The sequence below is a fragment of the Gouania willdenowi genome, chromosome 22 (genome assembly GCF_900634775.1).
Source record: "Gouania willdenowi chromosome 22, fGouWil2.1, whole genome shotgun sequence".
Taxonomy (NCBI): domain Eukaryota; kingdom Metazoa; phylum Chordata; class Actinopteri; order Blenniiformes; family Gobiesocidae; genus Gouania; species Gouania willdenowi.
The window spans coordinates 23300742-23326007 of record NC_041065.1 but is presented as its reverse complement, the minus strand read 5'-3'; the positions used below and the strand labels follow the sequence as shown (position 1 = coordinate 23326007).

Below are 25266 nucleotides of genomic sequence, written 5' to 3'. Positions count from 1 at the left end.
GTGGCATCAAATTAAAAGTGAACTGAACCTGTTATTTCAATTGAGATATGTGAGGTTGTTGGTGGTGGTGAGGGCTCTATATATGTATTGGTATATGTTAATATTAATTATTGTTAATATCGGAAATCGGCATATAGGGTATCGGCAAAAAGATAATATCAAACATCCCTAGAAATGACTAAAAAAGTCATACTTTTATTTGAATACTACGTAAAACAGGGGAATTGCTAATGCTAATATGTTTGTTTGTATTAATAAAACTTGGGTGGGGACGTGTATTTCCTTTTTAAATTTTACTACTTCTACTTGATGAAAAATTAGCATGAGTAAAAATGAACGCTTTTGCCAGGTAATCCCTCTTATAATTAACTGTTCTTTTAGAACTTGGCCTGACACATGATCATGTGCTACAAGAGGACATGCAATTTTTACATACTTTGGTGGATTCATGTCCTGCAACACTGACGCCTAAAGAAAAAGATGAATTTTCTCACTGATTAAAGCAAATATATTTAAACACTTATTGCATTTAATTGCATGGTATGGCTGATATCCATAAAGCCATAGAGGAGGATTTTCCCAAAGTTTAGAAAAGAAACACCCACTCCATTTTTTGAAAAAATCCACATGCGCAACACTCTACCTGCTCCCAAGAGGAAACCCTCTAAACGTGTGCGAGCATGCCAGTTTTCCTTGTGCACAGCTCTGTTTCACTCATACAAGCTTACTTTCCAAAAGAAGATTTGCACTTTTCCCACGATGTCAGACTCACCACCAGTAAGAGAAAAATGCGCATGCGCAGCACACGAAAACTAGGGACGAGCACGTACGACAGCCTTACGTAAACATATCACCAGAATGATTGACAATTAGGATGACCAATAGTCTTGTTGATCCACCCGTAATTTGAAGCCAAAATAAATATCCTCCACAATACCTTTAAACATGAACCTAACTCGACTCTGCTCAAGCCTGTAAAAACAACCACATTAGTGAATATATACACAACAAACATCATTGCTTTGATTTAGTTCACAGCTCTCAACTCTGAAATAAGGAATTAAACATTGTCCAACATTGCCATGCCAATAAATATCTGTGACAAGCGCGAAGGAGAGGGAGGGGTTGTATCTGCCAAACCCCCAGCAGGCAAATCAGTCATTGTTATGCAGATTAGTTCAGTGAAGGCTTTATTTCCAGTTGACTTTACATGATGCACGAGAAGAAACTTCAGTATTTAAGCCTGTTATAATGCAAACTGCAACCATATCAAAAATGGCATGTATTACATATGTGCCCCAAATCTGGCTCACTCTCGCAGGCGATTTCCACATGACTTGACCCTAATACATTCTCCTGCTTTGTGTCTGGTCTTAGCCGCTGTATGAATTATTCAAGAAGTGACTGTGATGGAAAGAGGAGAAAATTGTTTTGCTCACATAACCACAAATGTTGCATCAACTGCAGAGTATAGTGCCTGTGCTCTAATGTCTTTACGCTGTTATCTGCAAAAGATTTTTGGGTCACATTGGTCTCAAAGGAGAATGCGTTCATGACGATTGCAGCATCTATCAGAAAATAACCCAACACTCAGTTTTCCATACATCCCATCCTGCCATCTGCCATAAGCCTGACCCAGTCATTGCATGGATCATGCATTTGACTCAACAGCAGCACCCTCACTATATCTCATGTCACACTGGGTGTCAAGGAAATAGTAGGAGGGTGGAGAGGTGGATGAAACGTAACCCAGGTGATGAGGTGAAGAAGAGCTCTACTCGCCTTACAGACACTGGAAACCAGCTTAAAACAAACACACAGTGAGAAAGGTGCATGAACGCACTGCTATCAGTTCTTTTGCAGACCAATGAGGGAGTGGGAGGAGGAAAGGGAAAAAAAGGATGTGATAAAAGACAGAAAGAGAGGGAGAGAAGGAAAGAGAGGGAGAGGGAAGTGGGAGGGAGAGAGTGTCTGTGGGAGAGCCAAAGGCAGAGAGCTTGAGAAGGAGAGACAGGAGAGAGGCTGGATGGCATGAAGCTCCATGGGCTCATGATATTCTCTCCCACTGGATATTGCCTGTCCTCATTATGGCTTTGTCACTCCTTTGTACCTCCAGGAGGCACCGGTACATGGACCAGCACTCAGCCACGGAGCCGGGAATGAATCAGCCCCAACAAAGAGCCTTTGAGATGGCTGTGTGTGCTTCTGCCTGGAGGGAGGAACGCATCAGGCTTTCCCAGGCAAGCGGCAGCCTGCAGTGTGCTCTTGCTTGAGAGCCGGTCCTCCTCACCCTTGTGTGTATGAGAGCTTGTGTATGTATGTGTGTGAGCAGTGTGCATTAGTGGATGTGAATACACTTGTTTCCAATCCATCCAGAGAGGCTCTGCTCTTCCCTGGACAGCAAGGTAAGAGGGAATAGCAGATTCTTTCTTCTCATCTAACAATGATTTATCCCAACAGAGCTCTGTTTGCTCTCTCCCTGGTAAGGACAGTGTGTTAAATGAGAGAGTGGGGGTGGGAAACAAGGAAAAGAGGCTTAACATCAGTGATAAAAATGAAAAAAGCAGGTTAGTGTTAGCCATCAGTGGTGTTGGAGGAGGAGGAAGATGGAACTGGAGATGAAATAGCTGAGAATGCTGCACAGTCAGCCGCAAATGTGGGGGAGAAAAAGGAAAGAACTGAGAGGGACTCGCTGGATGTTTTCAGTGATGGACCGCATCTCAAAGAGAGGAGCCTCATTTCACCTTCCGCTCCCCCTCCTCAAAAAGCCCTCATCGTTTCTTCTGTTCCGTCTCTCTCTATTCTGCTTTCAACCTCTATTTCAAGGAAAATTCTAACATCACCCTTTACAAACGTATTGCTTAGTGCTGATAGATCTATAGATATTGGCATTACTGTTCCCATTCTTGCCAGCCTCTTCTTGTTTTTCTCATGTGACGTGTGCATGTGTGTGTAGGCTGAATTCTCAGGTGATCTCTCTGGTCATACCAGTGCATGAGGACTCAAGCGGCTAATGTACACACACGCACCTACAGAAAAACACGCACACACACACTAAAGTGGATATTAACATGAATGCAGCCCGGGATCAGGCACAGTGAAGGACACTGGCATATGATATGTTTGTCCTAACATTTCAAAAACCAGTTGTACTAGCGCTTGCATAAATATGGGAGGCAATGTTTGAACTGTGCACTGTTTGGCACTAGGGTAGACTTCCGAAGAAATCTGGTGCACGCTGTAGTAAATAAGTTGGTTGCGTCTCCAACGTCTCTTCATTAGTGAGAAGCCATCAGTGGGAAATTAGTCTCAGTTCAAGGTGTTTTAGGAGATGTTGAGGTTTCATCTTATTACTGGCAAAAAGAAGGTTTTTCTTTTTAAAACACATTTACATTTCAGTTTACAAGCTTTTGTGGACTGTGACTTTGTCTGATGTTAAATGTATATACAGCACTGTATGGTGTCCTGAGGTCCACTCAGAAACAAGGTCATAAATCTTTAATATTATATTACATGTCGGAATTATTGAAAATAGTCAGAGGGAACCATCAGCCTCTACTCAAAAAGATTCACGTGATCTATAAACCGTCTCCAGACGTTCAAAGCATTTTGATGAACTCTTTTTTGACTTTAAGAAGACAGAACTGTGCAAGTACAAACCAAGTTTGTAGTGTTTGTAGTGAGTCACACATTGACAATCCAGACGACTGAGAGGGGATGATGTTTGCACTCTGTCTTCAGTGACTATTTACCATCCTGCTTTAGCAGATTGGGCATAACACTTTAGACACTGTAGTTTAGACACACAAAGCACAAGGGGACTTAAACACGTTAACACACGCACACTTCACAACGATCGATCATCATTGTCGCTATGTAAAACCACATAGAGTTCATTCCATACGAGCTTTAACTCACCACTGGGACCCATAAAATAACTACTGTATGAACACAAAATAGGATACTGACATGAGTCTGACAGAGACCCCACAGACTGATACTATAAAGTACATGTGTCAAACTCAACGCCCAGGGGCCAAGTCTGGCCTTTTAGAGCATCTAATTCTAGTTAAAAAGGCAGAAATAACACAAATCATTGCATAAATTACTAGCTAATTCAGTTGTAGATACCTAATTTACCTCCAAATACACAAATTCAATAAAACTCCAATTGCAGGGATGGATTTCTGTCACTTTTGATATTAACAGTGCCTTACATCCTGTATTTATCCTTTACATGTGGAAGAGCAAACTAGGGCACATTCATGTTTAAAGTGCTTCTTTTTCCAAACTGTGGCACTTTATTTGGCCCCTGAACAAAAAAAAGAGTTTGACACCCCTGCCATCAAGTATTTCATGGTTTTAAAAAAGTATGCATTTTGTCCTATTCTTTGACATTCTAAAGCCTCAGCTAAAATGAATATAAATCAAATAAGTCATAAGCATGTGTGCAACACTTGCTCCATGTCCCAGTGCATCAATAAATTAGACGTGAAAAAAGGAGTTTTAGGCTCCTATCATTGGTCTGGCCTGATCATACATTTCTATTACTGCAGTGTCAGATTGTTCAAAGCAGTTAGGAGAGCCAAGAGGATCTTTAATTAAAGTGAGTGTTGGTCAGTGCTGCGTTTCCCCCCGTCTCTGCTCCTTTGTATCGTTTCCCTGCATGAACATACATCGGTCTCATCTGTGTTCCTCAAGTGTCAGCATCCCTCATAGGAAAACCATAAAAATCCAAGGACGCTTAAAGTCAAATAAAAATCTAAAGTGATTGGCGCGAATGACGGCCAGAGTTTTTTTGTGCTGCGCATTAATGTCCACACGTGTCTGCAGGCCAGGACAAACTAGTTTGCTTGTAACATCTCTCTTCCAGTGGAATCATTACCATTATGTGAAGCGACAGAATGATGTATGCATTCTGGTGATGCAACAGTCCTGTCCTTAAATCCCCCTCGCCGACTCTTGTTTACTGCACAAAAGATGAAGAAAAAGGAGGTTACAGTTTCAGCGCTCAGTGGGGTGATATCAGCATCACTGTCCAACCACGCAACACCAAAAATATTTAGAAACAATCTTAAATCTATATCCATTTATCTTTTTGAATAATTTGTTAAGGTTTCATTTAACTATTCCTCAGGAAGCACACATTGATCTCCTGACATGTTCTGACTGTCAGGAAGGCTTTGGATCAATTACATTTTTCAGTTACAATTACGTTTTCAATTACCCATGATCAGTTACAATTACAGTGACCAGCATTTTTCCTCAGAAAGTCAAATACAATTACATTCTCAATTACTAATGTTAAATTGAAATTAAACACAATCACAACTGAGACTGAAAAGAATAACCTAAAAAAGTTAACCCTACTCCTTCTGTTAGCATTAGCATTAATAGTTTTTTTATGTAGGCATCTGAGCCTTTTTTGTGTCAATATACACCTCGGTAAATGGTGAATGTAGGAAAGCCATGAAACACATTTTGTTAACTATACATGTGTAGAACTGTACATAGAACTGTAACATGATTCCCCAGTTTTGCATTAAATTACAATTGACATTTTACACAATTTTCATGGCAATTACAAAGTCAATTATCTAAACTCACGATTACAATTACAATTGACCCCGACCCTGCTGTCAAGTGCCAGTCAGAGGGGTCTACTGATTGCTTTGATTCCTTTGACGTTTCCTTTGATTCCTTTGATGTTTCCTTGACTTCCACGGAATAATGCCAGCAAGATTCTTTTAGTCTTCTTTTTGAATAATATGTTCAAAAGAAGACAAAAATAATCTTTCTGGAACTACTTATCCTTTTCTCTGTCCTCTTAGTTTTCATCTGTTCATCTTCTGTCGCTAAAACCGAGTGTCTTTTCTTCTCAGACTTCTTTGACCTCTGATTTCTTGTCTCCTCCCATCAAGAGTAGCACAGGACCGTGCACTCCTGCACAGATGTCTGCACTGACAGCCGATGCTGCTGCCCCTCATTGCGCTTTACTCTGTATTTCCAAGCCTCGGGTTATTTCTCTCTTACTCGCTTTATGAGAAAACGACAAACAAGCTCTGTGACTGTTGACTTTCTCAGAATCACACGGCTCTGTGACTTTTACCATTGCTGACTTCATAAAAAAGATTTGAGCGAAAGCATTCACATGACACATGCCAGCAAGTATTATGACATTCCAAATATCCTTGAATGTGTCACTATCAATGAACTTTGTGTGAATATGGGTCAACCAAACTATGCAAAATTATTCAAGAAGAAGTGTAATGGACTCTATCTTTCAACTTTGTCAGAATACTGAATTTTTTATTACTATTTCAAGGCTTTCCGTAACCTAACTGCCTTTGTTGCTAAAAGCATGAAAAGTCCGTATCATGCACTTTACATGCCCTTGGGTAGAAAGTCTTGTCATTAAATCTGAGTGCAGCTTTCAGAGAGAGATACAGACACATGCTGGATGTTTTTTGTGTTGGGGTAGCATCTTGAATTTTAACATATAGATTTTTAGGGATGTTGAGAATGCTGCTCATCTTTAAAAAGGACAAATGTTGAAATCCCAGTTTTGTGTGCAAAGGTTAGTTTGATTGTAGACTGTGTGTACTTGTGGTTATGTGTGTTTTTTTTTTTTAATGTTAACTCTTTGCTCAGCTGACCAGTCCATATAGCCCGTCCTGTGCCCTTGGTATTCAGTGGTAGGCTTTGGCACCCAGCCATACTAATCTAAATAAAGCAGATGCTGATAACCTGATGGATAGATATTAAACCGGGTCAGTGAAAATTTAAGACTAGTGAGAGTTGATAGCATCACACGAGAGAATCAGCCAGAATGTCACGTACTTGAATATAGGTAGCAATTTTATTTCCATAAACTGTACACATTTTATGTTGTTCTCAGTTTTTGAAACTTTATCTTCAATGCAGAAAAAAGTTGTAAGCATCAATGTTTTTCTTGAAGATTCTGACTTTTTTCATATTGATTAGATATGAGGAAATGCACATACACGTTCCATCATTCTAACTGAATTAACACCAACTAGATTTATTAGCATCTCCTAAAGAAAATGCAAGTGAGGATGCCGGCGAGACAGGTACGACAGGGAATTTTAAGAGAATGAGCTTTTATTTTGAAAGGTTCCAATTGCAATAAAGCTGTAAATCTTAATTGCTATCATTTTAACATGAACTCAGGTCAGGCTCGAGCGCTGCACAGTAAATGAACTACCAGGTTGTTTGCATCGATAATACTGAAGAGGTGAATAATAATAATAACATAATCAGCTTTTATTTTGAAGGCACCATTTCTAACATTCACAGAATCACCTTTTATTTTGAAGGGGTCATCTATTGCATTCAAAGAATCACCTTTTATTCTGAAGGGGTCCTCTGTGACATTCACAAAATCCCCTTAAGTATACCCCTCGGAATGTGTATGATGTCACTGTTCCAATTTGTTTAAATGACTAATTTTTTAATGTATTTTGGCCAATCAATCAATACCTGATAAACTTCTGAAAACGTCAGAACACAACCTAATTGTCTTGAGTATTCGCTACGCTGGGGTTCCCTGGTTGGGACTAAGTGGGAAGGACGAGTTAACGCCGAAAGATAAAGTAGAAAAACAATAGTGAGGATATTATACATACTCACTAACACAATAGACATTTGTGCTCATCAAAGCAACTGTTCTTAAGCACTTCTTCTATTCATAGGGCTTTGTTGTGGACAATGTATCAGAGCAGACATGAAATATGCATGGCAGCATGGTTTTATTCCATGTAGTTGAATGCACCCTTTTGCTTCCCACATAAGCTCACATCGACAGACCATCCATGTCTGCAGAGGTGACTTCAAAAAGAAAACATCAACTTAAATCATAAACATCATAATTGTAAGATCTGGTCACGTGCAGTGCCTTGTATCTTTTTCATGGTGTGCGTAGTAAACGTTAACACTCCTACCCTCCCATACACACACAAGCTACCTCCCACCCTTTGACAGGCAGCCTCATTACACTCAAAGGGCAAAACGGTCATCATAATGAAGCTGATAGAAGAGCAATCTCTAAGTCCTCTACACAGAGCTGCAGAATCTGGAACCAGTCGTTCACACCAACATGCAATCCATGCCTCATAAAAATACCATAAATGTAGCCAGCTCCCTTGTAATTTGGAATAGCTGGATTATGCTTATACATTCGTTGACAAACAGAAAAAGAGGACTACCTCCGCTCCATCATCTCTCACCGTCACCTAACATTTGACATGAATCCTGTACAAAATACACTTGCGTGCGTCTGGTGCTGGAGAGGAGAACCACCGCGTCCCAAAATTAGATCACAGAAACACAGAGCACCATGCTAATCCTGGGCGCACAGTCACCTGCACACTCACTACATTTCTGCGTGCATGTTAACAGACAGAGGCAGAAATCAGGGCAACAATCACAGAGCTGGAAGCTCTTACATCGAGCAAATCTAGTATCTCTCCATCCGGTCCCACTCAAACACGACTGCTGCACTGGTTGATTCGAACATGAGAGGAAGTAAAGCCTATCCACTCCACTTGTGTCATGATGTCCATGGGAAACATATGGATTGTTTGGTAGAGTTTCTGTTTGGCAAGAGAGGCCAAACTACTCTGGCAAGTAACGGTGCTGCATCCAAGGGTAAGGATGTGTTTTTAAAATCATTTAAGCTTGGAATGGAGTGCGATTATGTGGTTGATTCAGATGTTTTGTTTTCCCCATAATTAGTTAGCTTAGTCATCCTATTGCAATGTCGAGTTGGACTTCATAAATCATAATACAGATGGCTTTCAGATGATTTCCGGTGTGCAGGATTTGGGAGTTTTAGGAACAATTTTACTGTCCTGCACAAAGAAACGCAGGAATGGAAACACCTTATATTGCACAATTTCATTGGTGACTTCATCCAAACTGGAATTTCATATTCCAGCCAGCAGCACTTTGATAGATTTAAGACAAGTCTCAGAGCAGGAAGGTCAGGTCCCTGCAGTTTGAAGGGGTGTGAGCGGAAAGCTGGGTTGTCTACTGTGCAAGTTGAGCTCTGTGCATGTGTATCAGGGTTAGCTGTAAAACATATTAGGACAGAATCCAATATAGTAAGAGAGACACTGCTGTAGGTAGCTTTCATATAGTCTTGTACGGGTATGATTGTTCAAATAGTGGGTGTGCACTAGGGTGGTTTACAATATAATGGTTTACAATGCCATGTTGCATTTTGCCTTGTTTCTATTGATATTCTGAAGATCTGCACCAAAATCTGAGCCAATATCATGTGCGTAAAGGGTGGCACACTTACATAATTTTCATTGCTCAACCAACGAATGCCTAACTTTCACAAATATCAGAAACTTTAACAATATAAAGGTAAGTATGTGGTCATTAATAGTTTCACCTTGTATTTATACTAAATGAGTAAAAACATTATAACAGTTCAAACACTATTCCTGAAAAGAGAAAAAACGTTAACATTGTGAAAAAGTGTGCCACCCCTAAATGTGCAGCGATTGACTCCAGTTTTGGTAACAGATGCTTACAATGTTAATGTGAACAAGGCACAAAGCGATCTGGCAAAATTTGGTGAAAATTAATTTTGTGAACCACCCTAGTGTGCACGTGCGTCACTCTCTTAGTGGGTCCTGAATCCTTGGAGTACAGTTGTGCAGCCAAAACCAAGTGTATCTCATACGGACCTGGTTTGGAATACATTATTTTTTTATTTAATGTGTGACACAAAATTAACAGGTTATTAACAGGTGCTAATTAGGTTGGTAAATGGACAGATGGACAATATTTTTTCTAATGTGAAATTATTTTGTTACAACACGCAAGCAAGTCACGACAAGTCCAACATATTAAAGGCACCACATGACAAATTGGTTATTTAAATAAATAATTGTTAAATTAATGAACACACATCTAGACTATGATCTTCAAACAGGTTGATACAGAGTAGAAAAGTAAGTTAAGAGACTCCTATGCTACAATATACAGTAAGATATTACCATCACTAAAACAAAACACAGGCCTGAAATGAAACAAAAGAGCAGTGATGTGTGCAAGTATGTATCAGACAGGACTCTACAGGTTACCCACACCCACGTTACCCACACCCAGATTTGGCCAGAGCTGATTCATTAAACAGTCTGACAGTTGCTGAAAGGAAGAGTTTCTGTACTTTTCAGCAACCCCCTCAGTGCCCATAACATTGGGTTTATTGCTGTCAGTATAGCATTAAAGCCTTTAGTCATAAACCAATATTGATTCATTTTGTGTTAGCAGATTGTGTAAAGGCTTGTCTAACCTTCGCTGAGCTATCTGGGAGCAAATCCTGATGTGCAATGGATAAAGCAAAAAACAAAATAAAAGTAGAAATCACAGCTAAAAGCATTTCTGTGTCTGAAGGAAGAAAACTGGATCGGTGCATGTATTAGCTTGAGTTCTTCCCTTCCCACCGCCTGAGAGCACTCACACCATAATGTCTCTGTCAGATGGTATTAAAGTTCTTCCCAACATGACGTAATGTACACAGGGAGGGTGCAAAGCTGCATGTTTATGCATGGTTTTGCATCGAATTGTCCTCGGAGGGTGACATTATTGCTCAAATTGTATCTCCATTTCCACTACTTCCTACTGACCTCATCATGACATGAGTTTAGCAGAAGTGACCTGCGAACCTGACCTGGTTTTGTCCTCCAGTGATGCAGCAGTTGAGTGGCGAGTGTTAGCCACCAATACCACATCTCATAACAAGCGTCGTTGACAGCGATTAGAGCCGTGCTGCTTTGAGGGCGGGGGTGGAGAGAGGAGAGGCTGCCAATGTGACCGCCTGCAGAGAGCAGGCCGAGAACTACTAAACTTATTGACCCACCATTCCACACTGTATGATTGAGATCATGTCTCACAGAATTCTGCAGAATGTCCTAAAAATGTAATGTTAATATGTCTAATAAGATTGCTTCATTACTTCTCACTCTAAAAAACAACAACAAAAAACAGACTGGGTTGTTGTAAAAATGCATTACAAATACACTTGATATGATATATAATCTAAAGTACTACAAGGGGAGCATTACAAAGATTTCAGTCCTTCTTGATTCTGGCCATCCTGTTTTCAACTTTTAGAATATTACACGACACAATAAGCACAATATGCACAACTATAACATCACATCTCACTTTCGCTTTTAAACAGTCAACTCTTCCCCACCCCTTCAATTTCCTACCCTGAATCCCCTCCCCTTTAGGGTTAGGGTTATATATCTAATTGCAATAACAAAACATGTATTGATGTTTTAAAATGATTGCATTTCTTGTAGTGTTGACCTTTGACAGCATGTGCAGACCAAAAAAGTATTCAGTATTCAGTCAAACATGTGCAGATAAAAACCAATAACTCTTCTGTTCTTGCTGCCATTAGTCTATGTAATCTGTATTTTTACGTGGTTGCATGTTGTTTGTTGACTATTTATGTTGGCGTCCACTTCCACAGGGCTAAGAACACAGAAACAATCACAGAAAAATAATAATAATAATGATAAAAATAATAACAAATAGCACATGCATAATATGGCATTACAAAATCTGTTTCCTATTAATTATAAGAGAATATAGTAAACACAAAAACAAAATGGACAAATGGATGACAATTCATGCCCAGAAATGAAAAGTCAGACAAGCAAAGCTGATGACGGCTCATCCTCTAGGAACTAGAGGAGATTATTAAAGTCTAGAGGATTTGTCATCTGGCTGCTTGGTGGGAGGGAGGTTAGCGATGCTGTCTGTTGGCTGGCTGCAGGTTTTTGTCCCAGGTAATTCAATTACCTACAAACGTCAAACTCGCGGAATCCAAAATGTGTATGTTTGGTTCATTATAGTCTCAAATGTGACTGTGAACATTTTAGCTTTGTGAGTGACTGTCCAGGGTCTTCTCCAGACCCTGAGTTAACTGGGATAGGCTGAAACTGCTAAAGGATCAGGAGAAACGCTATGAAAATGCATGGATTTTTAATAGACGCAACATTTAGGAACAGTTTGTGCAAAATGCAAAGGTGTTTTGGTCTGAACCAGAGGGGGTGGGCTCATTAGCGGCTGGTATTTTAATCTACTTGCTTTACGATTGACACGCTCCATGTTGGGAGGTTCATATAAAACAATTAGGAGCCATCATAAGGCTCAAATGTGTGTGATGATTTCCCTGTGTACAATCTGGCAGCACCAACTACATTATTTCCTTCCCCTTATTTAGAAAACTAAGCTGGGTGCTATGATAGCCTTCACTGCAATCTAGGGCCTACAGGCGACTCATTAGGAAGGAATATGAATGCTTTAGAAATGGGTTTAAAGGGTAGCCTACTTTAGCATACTTGTGTATGTGTGTGAGAGAGAATGTGTGTATCATCGTTGCACTACTATAGTCTTGGTGATGCACTGAGAGCCTGTGGGTGCTGCCCAGCCTCACTGTGTGTTCTTCACTGAAAGGGCACAGAGAATGAATAAGCCTTAATTGACCAGATATTCTGCATTACACATGATCTTACTAAACCCTCTGCTCTCCTTAGGGCGTTCTCTGTGGTAGTGATGCACTTGGAGGCCTTTACTGTACAATCCAGTTAATAGGAATTAAATAATTTGCAACCATGTGGAAACATAGTTTAACAAAGGTTTTTTTTTTTTTTAAACTTTTATTGAAAGAGTGGACAGCAAAGATCAATCAATAACTGGTTTTATTATAGTGACAGAATATTAAATGCTTGTCTAAATCACTGTCATGTACAATTATTCTAACATGAACCCTTTTCCCTACAGGAACATTTTGAAGAATTCAGACTGTTGCTGTTTTACACTTGAAGATGTTTCGGAAGAAGAAAAAGAAGAGGCCTGAAATATCCGCGCCCAAAAACTTCGAGCACCGCGTCCACACCTCATTCGACGCCAAGCGTGGCTGTTTTGTAGGTCTGCCGACCCAATGGCAGAGTCTGATAGAGAACCTTCGAAGGCCCAAACCCATGGTGGATCCCTCCAGGATTACAGAGATGGAGCTAAGGCCAAAAAAGGTACAAAAGAGCTTTTATGTCACCCTTTAGATTATATCAAAAAAATATTAAAAATTGTAGACAAACATTAGCGTAACATTCATGTTTACTTCCACCAAGGTGGTCATATTTTTACTGGCGTTCATTTTTTTGCTTGTTTTTTGTCTGTTTGCAGGATTAAATCACTACTTATTGGTTTTTTACAATATTTTAACCAAGGATAGACTTTACATCAATAATTCCCACCAAGGGTAAGCGTGCACATTGTAGGGAGTACTCGAAAATTTTCAAAAATAGAAAAACGTTCCTAGTTCATTTGTAGACAATTTTTTGGGACAAATAGACCACTAACAAACGAACAATAATATTGCTGAATAAAATAATGTCCCTTCTTGAAACAGGGTTATTAAGAACGCAATATCACCTTATCAATGACGTAATCACATTAAAGTTGCATTGGTATTTAAAACAAGTTCTGATGAACTGCGGAACGTCTCTGCGCCAAATAGGACGTACCACGTTCCCGAGAATTTAGTGAAATGACTCGGTTCCACTCAGTAACACAAATCAAATTGTGCAATGTAAAATTGTAATCTACGTTGAATTGCCTTTGAAACAAAGGGTGCAAAGGGGGCACACGGAACAAAAAGGTTCGGAACCACGACAATATACTGATTCTGGATCAGTTTCAATATACAAAAAATCCCTTTCTCTCATCATTGGCCAAATTTCAGACATTTATGTCTCAGTTTGTAGTTAACCGATCTTTATGAAACGTGACTCAGTAATGTCGTCTTGGTTCCACAATTGCCCCACTCAGTTTCATTTGGGTCGGATCTGGATTGCGTATTTCATTACAATTTTTCCCCCCAAATAAATGGCGGCGCTCATACATTTAGATCTACTGTATTGTTATTGAGGACAGAAATTTCTTATAAACCTTTAAAATGTGAATGATCATGGTACTACTGATAGAGATAACTGACAACATCTGGCAAAAAGGATATTTGGCACTGCGGGAGGATAGATAGACCTCGTGGTAATGAACGCACACTAATATATTTAGAGTTTTGTCTATTTATAGGAATCTTAAAGCTGCTGTCTCACAAAATGCCATAATCCTCTGATGACAACTGCTCTCCTCCCGCTCTCTGTTTCTTATCTATCAAGGGGCTGGGCTAATGATGACCCAGATGTACACACTATAACTTTATCATGCTGAATACTCACTGGAGCCACAAGATTTATTACACAGCACAGGCAATTAATAACTGTCTTTGGTACCTTTCCACGTGTCAAGTGAAGGGATAAAAGTGCAGGTATAGAGCAACGGAAATGTGAGTCAGTGCTGCAAATGTGAGGAAATCTATACTTGATGTAGTGCACACCTATTATGGTAATTATATTGGGGGTATTATAGTACTTGGAATTTAGTATAACTAATGATAAATAATGATTTTTTTTTATAACATTGTTGAAACTTTCATTCAGATTTCCTCTTGAAAACATCCAAACTGCATCGTACCAGACTAGCAAGAGAAGCCTTTGACCAATTGTGAAATTTTTTACTGACACTCCTCTGACTAACATCAGAAAGATTAAGTATGTTCCTGTCAAGGCACGTTTAGGCCCTTTTTTCTTTTCTTACCACCTGTCTTCACATACCACGTAAAAGGAAAAAAATGAGTAGTTATTTGGAGGCTCTGGAATGAATATAAAAAGGTGCAGTTGCTATTAAAAGGTGTCTGTAGGAAATTTTATGTTGTATATATTTATTGAAGCTTATCTTTGAAGAATCTCTAAGATGCTGGACATTCTAATTTTAATTCTGAGTGATGATTAGGTAACTCATCTGATCTCTTACTTTAATCCTTTAACAATGCACTCATGGCTTAAAAACACCTCTCTGCCTTTTCAGACAATCGTGCGTGGGAGCATGTTCGGTCATGGTGAATATATCTCAGCAATGATCAACGATATGAGTCGTCTGTCTGTAACCAGCTCCAACTCGTTGCGGAAGAGCAGCCCATCGGCCAGGAAGAGAGCTCGGTCCCTGGGGAGGCTGGGGGAGGTAAATGAAGGAGACACTTACCAATATGAAGGTCTGACACAGGACGATGATGAAGATGTTGGTGTAGAAGATTGGAGGGATAGGGCCAGGAACATCCATAGTGAGACCAACACCCCATACCTGGGAATGAAAAAAAGCATCACTCTGCAGCCCAATGGGATTTTACCAAAAGCCAAGTCCACCTATGAGGTGGGTGTTTCCTCCCACGATGGACCTTTGCCACCTACAGTGTCTCAGAACATCCAGGTATCTAGTCAAGTCGCTTTTGTGAGTGGCGGAGCTGGAAATCCTCAGGAAAGAGTGATTTGGAAGAAAGACTTCCAGCTGCCTCATGGAATGAGACCAAATCAGAGACCTGTAGCTTGTTTCTACAGCCCTGCAATCACAGTGCAGCAGTCGCATGGAGATCAAGGGACAGCTCCGTCTGACTTCCGGCCGAGTGTACAAATGTACATGCACCCACAAAACAGTCCGGGGAGGCCCTTCTCCTGCTATGACCTTAAGGTAAGTCTTAGAACTGTTTTGCAACACATCTATATGCAGGTTTTTGTGAAGGGTTTTTAGTCCACCAAATAAGCTGTGTGCACATTTTTCTTAATCGAACAATCAAGGATCAAGTAATGCTTAGGTTTTACATTCTGTTAAACAGTTTATTGATCAAAATTAAATCTGGATCTACGATACTGGCAGAGTTTTAAATGTTGAGGAATGGTTTAGCCAATAATTCAGTGGATACTTGGGATTATATGTCTATATGGATCATTTCAGGTAAAGTGGATGCAAGGTAAAGTAAAAAAGATGATTTACTGCATTCAAGTTTGAAAGTGGTTCATGAACCCGCGGCAGGTGGCCCAACATCATTTCAGCTTTCACTCTTTAAATATAATTTCTGTTATCCTGCAGACAGAGTCGGGGGTGAGGTATCACTCTGGTTTCCTGCCCACTGGCACCAGCAGTCCTCTGGTTGGAGGCATCAGACCCCAGCGGACGGTGCGCTCCTCTGCAAGCTACACCTTAGGTCTGTCCCCCAACATCGGGCTGAGGCCCAGCGGACCAGACCCTTTTCTCAGGCAATCCGGATGTCCAAACCCACCTTACCCTCTTCAAGACAGTCCTTCCCAGCCTCGACCTTCACCTACTGGTTCACTGGCCACCAGCCCACCTGGTACTTGTTCCCCTGCCTTTAGACCTCCACAACAGCCTTCCCCCCGACCACCCCCAGACCCACCCAAAGTCACCCATGAACAGTTTAAAGCAGCCCTGCAGATGGTGGTTGACAAAGGGGATCCTCGTTCTTACCTGGAGAACTTTGCAAAGATCGGGGAGGGATCAACGGGGGTGGTGTGTATTGCTACAGAGAAGCACAGTGGCAGACAAGTAGCGGTGAAGATGATGGACCTGAGAAGACAACAGAGGAGAGAGCTGCTCTTTAACGAGGTACAAGAAAATATTCCAAAGACAGATCATTGAGCGAACTGTTGTCAGATCTGTTCTGTGAAGGTTATTGAGCCATCTGGGACATAAAGCACCACATTTTTCAAACCTTTGAAAGCCACGGCACACCATATGCATAGAAAACAATTCAGACATTTTGCACCACATTTCATTGCTGGTGTGTTGCTTACTGACACCTAGTGACTTGGAGGAGTAATTACTTACTAAATACTAAAGGGGAAATTTGACAGCATATTTTATATAAAAAGGAAAGAAATAGAATATTTTCAATTAAATTCTTCATCCGGCTTTTTATAGCATTTTATATTCTCATGACATACACATATCAGCAAGCTCTGATTTTAGGGAAAGTCCACTGGGGTTAGACCACAAGGTAGGTTAGTTAGTTAGTTAGTTGGTTAGTTGCAATAGCAATCCTGATCTCTATCCTTAACTATTGAAACACTATTGATGAAGAACTTTCTCAGCATCATGCTGTGGGAGACACACCTTTATCTTTCCTCTAGAGAGGATCAATCTCTGACATTGCATTTTCAAATGCATGCAAATTACATGTTTTTACACAACCAAAATTCCTAAATGTTTTCTATGAATCTGTAAAGATGCTGTGGCTGAAATAGTGTTTTTCCTGCAGGTGGTTATCATGAGGGACTATCAGCACAGGAACGTGGTGGAGATGTTTAAGTCAGCTCTGGTGGAGGAGGAGCTGTGGGTAATCATGGAGTACCTTCAGGGTGGAGCGCTCACCAACATAGTGTCCGAAACAAGGTACAAATAAATACCACACAGGGAGGATGGAGAGTTGTTATTCTTAACAACACAATCAGCCACAAGGGGGTAGTGTGGTATCAACTGGTAGCTGATCAATGCTGATGATCCCAGCTGAGACACTGTCACTGTTCTTCTCTGTTTTACCAATGGAACAGCGATGTTTCAAAAGCATTGCTCGGACATTTTTAGGTGGAAATTTGGCCCGAATATTCACAACCCAGAGGATATTGATCTATTGATCAGCAGCATTGAAGTGGCTTTTTGTTAGTCATGGTGTATTTGTTTTCAGCCTTCATTGTGTTCTGTATTATTAACAGACAGCTGGCTCTGCCTCTGAAGGATGACCTCAAGGTTAAATTGCTTGACTCAATGAGATAAGAATAAATGCTCTGAAGCCAGATGACATAAAATGAGCCAGCTGTCACAGCCGCTGCTTGTCAAAGACTGTAATAATAATCAGCAATAGAGCAGATATAACTCCAAATCAGAACAGCTTCTTAATCTCTATTTCTGCTTTTTATGGCTTTTCAGCCTTATCACATTTGACATAAATGAACCAAATAGGATATTCTAATCAAATATTTGAATTTTGAATTTATTTTCGCAGTCTTCAAAAAAACAAAACGGAACAAACAACACTCAATTGTCTAATTCTTTAGCCAAAAGGGTGTTGAAGCAAAGCTTATTCATACTGTACCGACCCCATCACAACAAAACAAAACAAGATTCTCTAGATAATATCACACAAAAAAAAAATGTATTACCATTTTTACAATATACAGTCAATATATATTCTGTAAAATTGTTTTATAAACAGTTTATACATGAACATCAAACATATATACATACATACACATGAATGTAGATGTGTACATAATATTAATAATATACTATTTCATATCTACAACAAATTTCATCAATTAAATTTAGTGTGGCAATATATAAATGAATAAAAACCTTTTTATTATGTTTATTAAGTATTAACATATTTTATACATTTATTATATATTATTGCTGTCCTAGGTAAAATTGTTGCTCTTCTTTCTTATACTTACTAACTATATATATATATAATTTATTATATAAAAAAATATCTTTTTAGTTAGATTAGTAAGTAGTCTTTGAAAACACAATAGAGGGTAAAGTAGTTGTTAGCTTGTGTTAGCCTGCTTAGATATGTAACATTGACACAATGACTACAGTGTGTATAAAACTAATTTCTCTAATATTTCTTTTGCAGCATTGATAGGATACGATTACACTAAAAGCAATTGCAGTAAAATAACTCACCATGACATTCAAGTTTAAAAAAGAGAAAATATGAAACAATGGCAGACATAATGCTTACCTTGTGTGTTGTATCGGTGAAATGTTTGTTTGTGGATGTGTTGGTGCATGAAACCATCAAATCATAAACACAACACTGAAGGCTGAGGTGTTTGAATTAAGACAAGAGAGAGATAAGACTCAAGCTTCATCATGTAGGCCCAGGTGTTTCCAGGAAGCACTGATTACCATCAGCACTAGGTTTGGTTTGGCTATACCACAACAAAAGGCCAGGGGTCGCTACAGCTACTCTCACAGATCAAAGCCTGTGAGTCTTCCAGTTTGGAGTTTGCATGTTCTTATTTATGGAGGTAGATTTGTGTATTTATTATATAGAAAATAAAAAAAATCACTTCAATCAAAAGAAAAGTTTACTTAAATAAAAAAGAAAGTGTTCAAATGCAATTATTTGGGTCTCAAATATTATTATTTTTTTCTTTGATTGAAAATTATATTTTTGATTGAAGTAAAAAAAAAAAGATTGAAAAGATTTTTTTTTTTTGATTGAGGTGTTTTTTTAATAAAGAATAAAGACACAAATCTTCCTTCATACTTATTTAGTGAGCAGTGAGGTTTCCTTAAGTATTCCAATTGTAACCCTCTCACCGTCGGCTCATAACAAAGGGAACATTATATGACTAAATTAAGTAGTTACTTCTTTAGATAAACATAACTAAAACAATGGCAAAAGAGACATCTCAGTGCATAACGGGTACTGTATGATTTGCACTTATTGAATAAAATATCAAATTGAGGCTACCAAGTTATACTTATAAAGATTTATCTGTATATTATAATTATTAAATACAACCCAAAGTGCATATATGTCAATAAAGTCAAAAAATATATATCACAAACACAATGAATTAAGGTCAACTTTGTATTAAACACAAAAGAACAAGTACAAAAAACTGTTTCAATGTATAATGTGTGAAATAAATAAGACGTAGGATTTTACAAGAATTAGTTTATCAACCGACAATGCACTCTCTCTTTATCTCTCAATATTCAGTGTATCTTAAAGTTTTTTGGCGTGCTTTCTGTTGGATTTTATATGAATCAAAAAATATATCACTAATATTTATCATGGCGTTACACTGTTTTCTAGGTTAATAAGAGTCTGTAAATTACCTGCTGGAGTGTGATTATACTGGGCATTTTCGATGTTTATGTTTTTGGTGTTGACATTGATTAATAACCAAATACTGAGAGAATATAAAATGCATCAGATTAAATGTTATTTATTCTGCTATGAATAATGCGTTTAGAGGTTAGTATTTATTTTTTAATAGCAGTGGATTGTATTTGTGTGTTTGTTCTGCAGATTGAATGAGGAGCAGATTGCTACTGTGTGTGAAGCTGTTCTACAAGCCCTGGCATATCTTCACTCACAGGGCGTCATCCATAGAGACATCAAGAGTGACTCCATACTCCTGACGCTCGATGGAAGGGTACGACACTGCACCAATCTAGTCTATTCTTTCTCTTTTCTTGTCTTTTTAACAAAGTCCTTGGATTTGATTTATTTCCAAACAGGTCAAGCTTTCAGACTTTGGCTTCTGTGCTCAGATTAGTAAGGACATTCCCAAGAGGAAGTCTCTTGTGGGAACACCCTATTGGATGGCTCCTGAGGTCATCTCCAAATCCCCATATGGTACTGAGGTATGAAGGCCTACATTAACTCCAACTCAAACTGTGTCACAGCAGAGAGGGGCAATCTGTGCTATAATTATTATATAATTTTGTGTGATGGTGTACCAGGTGGATGTTTGGTCCATGGGTATCATGGTGGTGGAGATGGTGGATGGTGAGCCTCCGTATTTCAGTGAAACCCCTGTGGCAGCAATGAAGAGACTGCGAGATGAGCCAGCCCCGAGCGTTCGAAATACCAATCAGGTAAGAAAAAAAAAACAAACAGCGGTTACTGTTCTTATAAATTTAACCATGTTGTTTTATTGTCAAAATTAAAAAAAAAAAAAAAATCTTACTGTTGTTTGTGTAAGTTGTTTGTAAAACTAGGATTTAGAATGTATAGAAAATTAAAACATGTTGGCGTTTTAAATCTGATTTTCTCACAAAGAAGTGAACAAGTGAATCCAACTTGGTTATATTGGTACAAAAATCATAGTAAATATGGAGTTGTCATGTAGCGCCTCATTGACTAACAGCCCCGAATATGAACGGACATTTACTGAGATTTAAGCATGCTTGTAATGTTTCTCTTGTAATGTATTGTAAACAGGGTGGCCAGATTGCTGTCGAACCCTGCTTTGTGTGCTAGTTGGATAGTATTGGGTAAAAGTTAGAAAAATTCAAATGTTTGTTTTCTCATCTTTTGTTAAAATGCTGACCATAGCAACATCTCCTTTCTAGGTCTCCCCAGTTTTAAAAGACTTTCTTGACCGTATGCTGACTCGGGACCCCCTTGATCGAGCTAGTGCCACCGACCTGCTGGAGCATCCTTTCTTGCTGCAGAGTGGCTCACCTCAGTGCCTGGTTCCACTGGTGGAGCAGTACCGCAAACGCATGTCCCGCTGCTGACCCTGAGTGGGGTTTTTGTACCACCAACACCCCCCCTTCAAAGTCTCACCTGCTGTATGGGTGTAGAGAGAGGACCTGCACCGGAGTCCTACTCCTCCAGTGATGAAGCCAACTGAGATAACGTGCTCCCAACAGAAGCAGACCTGCACTATGCTGGTGTTGAAGGTGGTATAACGTGATTTTAGATGTTGACACTGTCTCGGGCATGAGAGAAGCACTTTAGGAGTGAGTTTAAGGCAGCATGCATTCCCCTCACTCTTTCTCTTGGTTTGATCCAAATATTGATGGCTTCCTCCAACATTAAGTAATTCATCAAAACATGGTGCATATCAAACTGATAGTAGAAATCCATATATTACTATTTCTTACAAACACGTAGGACTAAAGAACCCTTTATTGCAATCATTGCATGATTGCTAGTTGTATAAAAGTATATGAAGCTGGTGTCAAGCTCAAAACCTCAGTAGCTTTTTGTGGACACGTACCTCTGAACACTGACACATGGACAACGATAGTCAATACACACTCTTTGCATGGGCAAATGGAGACACACCTGCTGATGTGAATGCTTGAATATGTACCAAACTGGGATGTGAAAGACAATTCTACTTTATTTGCATATTAAATGGGTAGATGAAAGCCCATCTGCTACTACTGGGCTGTTAGAAAATCACCCCTCTTTAATTTATTTGTTAATTTCAAAAGGTGTTATGGATCATTTTTATGATATCAAATTGCAAAATATATTTTATGATTAAGTATGGACTTGAAACACAAACATACGAATAATAATGTAAATACAAATACTGGATATTAGGTCTTTACAGCTGCTGTTTCTTTGCAGTACATGTTAATAAATAAGGTTAATTTAAATGTTACTTTTCTTCACTGAAATGTGAGTGTATTGATGTGTGTGAAAGCATGGATGTGTGTGTGTGTGTGTGTGTGTGTGTGTGCGTGTGTGAAGTGTTTGCCTCTGATACAGTCCTATTTGTATTGTGACTGACTTTTTTTCAACAGAATGGAAAGAAAAAAAAAGGTGTGCGTCGCTCTGAATCGAAGATGTGTGTGACGACTGCATTTACATTTGTTTGCCTAGAGGAAGCACATGGGCCAGGCATGTGATGCTGCAGGACGTTGTTCCTGCTGAGAAACACTTTTGCACATCGTCTTTGTATCCTGACACGGACACATGTTGACATATTTTCATGTAATTTGTATATCTGTGGGGAAAACCTTCATGAACAAGAGAATTACACATTTTAATTTTGTATAAATGAATAAATTATGATTTAGAGATGATTTTGTTTCTATTTTTTTTTTTTTTATTGCAGAGAAAACACGCTTCCAAACACAAACAGGTGGTTTGAACTTATTTATTCAATATTTAGCATGCAGTACACAGCCACTGAATAGCTATAGGCAAAGTACATTTAATTGTATAAACATAAGCTGTATCAAATCATCTACAAGTCAGTTTAGATTTTTTAATAGTTTGCGACATTTCTGTCATTTCAAACATGAAATAGCAAAACTGTACATGCCTTCTGCAACTGAACAATTATGTTAATATTCATTTTTATGTTGAAAAACTAAATAAATACAATAGAAGCAATTATGATCCATTTATATTCAACCTTTAATGAAATAAATGTTCACATGGTTGGAAATATTAAGAGCTGTGAAATCAACAGTGCTGCTCCTCGGTCTAATCGAGGGTGGACTGAGATGAACAGCTTTCAAACTCACACTTCACTGCACTGATACTGTCGACGCTCAGCTGACTGTTGACCTGCTGGTGTGTGTGCGAGAGAGGGAAGGTCTCCGAGCGGGACATCCGACCTCTGCCATTTGAAGAACTCGACGAGCAATCTATCACCATCCTCATGAACTCTGGTGCAGTGAACCGACGCAGCAGCCTGGTCCCGAGACCCACAAACCCTGGATTGCGACTGGGAAGCTTTACTGACTCCATCTCACCTCTGGCAATGAGTAGTTTGTTGTGTCTGACACTGAGACCGAAGCTTCCCCTTTTCTGCTGCTCTCTCCATCCAGGTGGAGCGGTGTCATTAGACTCTTTGCTTGTCTCCTCTATTGCTGGCACTGGCTGAGTCTTGTCATTTAAAAGAGGTTTGGGCATGGAAACAGTTTTGTCACAATCATTTGTGAGACCCCGTGTCTTCCCCAGACAGTCCACCTTGTCTATCAGGCATCTGTCATCCTGTAGAGAGGCCCTCTTTAATTTGATGGCTGACAGGCTCATGTCACCCACATCACCCTGATAGGACTGCTTTCTACTGCTCAGAAGGTCCAGGTTAAATGACTTTGCTTTTCCCCATTGAGGGAAACAATCTGGTGTTTGTGTTGTCAGCTCAGAGTCTCGGCGGACATTTTTCTTGCTTTGCTCAAGAGCAGAACTCAGTGATTTAGACGCATTTAGTCCTCTGAGCTTGCAGTTTTGCATTTGCTTGGCTGTAAAGAGAATGCTCTGATCCTTCTCGTTGTGGCTTTTCTCTGGCTGAGCAGGTAGAGCCCAACTGGGGAGATGGTTTTCTTCCTGAGACTGACTCCTGGGACATTTGAAACGGTTCCACAGTCTGCTGCTGTCTCCAATCTTTAGCTGTCTCTGAAATACCCCTGGCAGTTGGTCTTCATTATTTAACTGTTTGGAAAACCTGTCCAGGACATGCCTGGGGAGTCTGTTGGGAAGGCTGCTCTCTCCATCAATAGATGAATCATCTGTACCAACACTCCTCCTGTAGGGAAAGCTCAGGACCTGCATGCAGTGATTATGCCCAAAGAATTTGGCCACTTCAATGGCTGAGTGACCAGCATTATTGGTCCTGTCCAACTTCAGTCCTAGTCTTTTGAAAGCCCTTACTAGAAACTCTAGCACTTGGCTGTGCCCAGAGAAGGCAGCATACATCAGTGCACTGTTACCCCAGGCGTCAGAGACATCAGGGTCAGCATTGAACTGCACCAGAAGCTTAACAACATCGAGGTGACCCATCTCACAGGCGTGGCTGAGGGCCGTACGGCCATCCTCATCCTGGCAGTTGACATCAGCCCCTTTCTCCAACAGCAGCCGGGTAAACTTGGCCCTGGATACGTGGTCTTGCAGGCAAGCAGCATACATGAGTGGAGTGCGGCTGTTTTCTGTCTTTGAGTTGATGATTCTCCCATCCAAGGCATCCAGGATGAAGCGCGCAAGGTGGACCTTTCCACCGTGCATGGCATCCAGGAAGGTCTTTGTGCCAGAGCCCTGGCGTAAATCTTTCGGCCGCATCATTCTTGGGCAGCCACTTATGAAGAAAAAGTGTAGAGTAAGTTATCCAAAAGCTCTCTGTGTTGACAGTGAGTGAATTTACCTCAGAGTAAGTCTCAGTGAAGAGCTGTCTGTGTTTTATACCTCCCACTCCACATGCCCTCCCCATGTTGCCAAGGAAACAAACGTCTGAGGACCATTATGCAGTGGCAGCATCCATTCATTCCAAGCACTCTTTGCCTGAAAGAAAAAATATGCTTCTTCAGAAAAAAAAAATCAGTCAAGGAGGCAAACTCAGATGCACCTTATCTACTTTGTCTTTGGCACAAAGCAACCTAACAACTAAAGTCAGGATTCTACAGTCAAAAACAAAAGGTAGATCATCTATTGTTTTCCTGTTTGTTTTTCAACATCCGTCAACATTTTTGTTATTAGAAAATATAAAAGATTATTCAAGGAAGGGTTTAACTGAAACATGCTTCAGACAAAGCATGCCTCCCCCTCACACACATACATGTACATTTAAAAAAAATGATATAGGCTCGTGACACAGAGTGAAATATTTCAAGCCTTTATTTCTTGAAGTTTTGATGATTATGGCTTACAGATAATGACAACTCAAAATTCAGTGTCCAGATTCTCTATGGGGTTCAGGTCAGGCCAGTTTGCTGGACAACCAAGCACAGGACCACCATGGTCATTGAACCAGCTTTTGGTACCTTTGGCAGTGTGAGCAGGTGCCAAGTCCTGGAAAATTAAATCAGCATCTCCATAAAGCT

At 39.8% G+C, this 25266-nt stretch overlaps 2 protein-coding genes and 1 long non-coding RNA gene across 5 annotated transcripts; 1 reads left to right on the top strand and 2 right to left on the bottom strand.

Annotated features, from left to right (window-relative positions):
* Positions 1 to 1947: 1947 nt before the first annotated feature.
* pak6 (p21 (RAC1) activated kinase 6) lies at positions 1948 to 22478 on the top strand. Of its 3 annotated transcripts, XR_003672825.1 has the most exons (10): positions 1948 to 2405; positions 12832 to 13079; positions 14977 to 15633; positions 16033 to 16566; positions 17219 to 17352; positions 20006 to 20132; positions 20218 to 20343; positions 20443 to 20577; positions 21055 to 21387; positions 22243 to 22478. XR_003672825.1 is itself a non-coding variant. In XM_028438204.1 (9 exons), the coding sequence occupies exons 2-9, from the start codon at positions 12876 to 12878 to the stop codon at positions 21220 to 21222; spliced, it is 2085 nt and encodes a 694-aa protein (XP_028294005.1). In that variant the 5' UTR covers positions 1948 to 2405; positions 12832 to 12875; the 3' UTR covers positions 21223 to 22250. The 3 variants fall into 3 exon arrangements, 2 of the variants coding, with proteins under 2 accessions (XP_028294005.1, XP_028294007.1); XM_028438204.1 differs by having other exon boundaries at positions 21055 to 22250; XM_028438206.1 differs by lacking the exon at positions 22243 to 22478 and having other exon boundaries at positions 1948 to 2240; positions 21055 to 21222.
* Positions 15167 to 18868, bottom strand: LOC114456480 (uncharacterized). Its single transcript, XR_003672830.1, has 3 exons — positions 18704 to 18868; positions 16429 to 16527; positions 15167 to 15249 (listed from the first exon to the last, which is right to left on the bottom strand). It is a non-coding gene; the product is annotated as an uncharacterized LOC114456480 (long non-coding RNA).
* Positions 22479 to 22770: 292 nt separating the features above from the next.
* Positions 22771 to 24585, bottom strand: ankrd63 (ankyrin repeat domain 63). The gene has a single exon (XM_028438223.1). The coding sequence runs from the start codon at positions 24509 to 24511 to the stop codon at positions 22931 to 22933; it is 1581 nt and encodes a 526-aa protein (XP_028294024.1). The 5' UTR covers positions 24512 to 24585; the 3' UTR covers positions 22771 to 22930.
* Between the last annotated feature and the right edge of the window lie 681 nt (positions 24586 to 25266).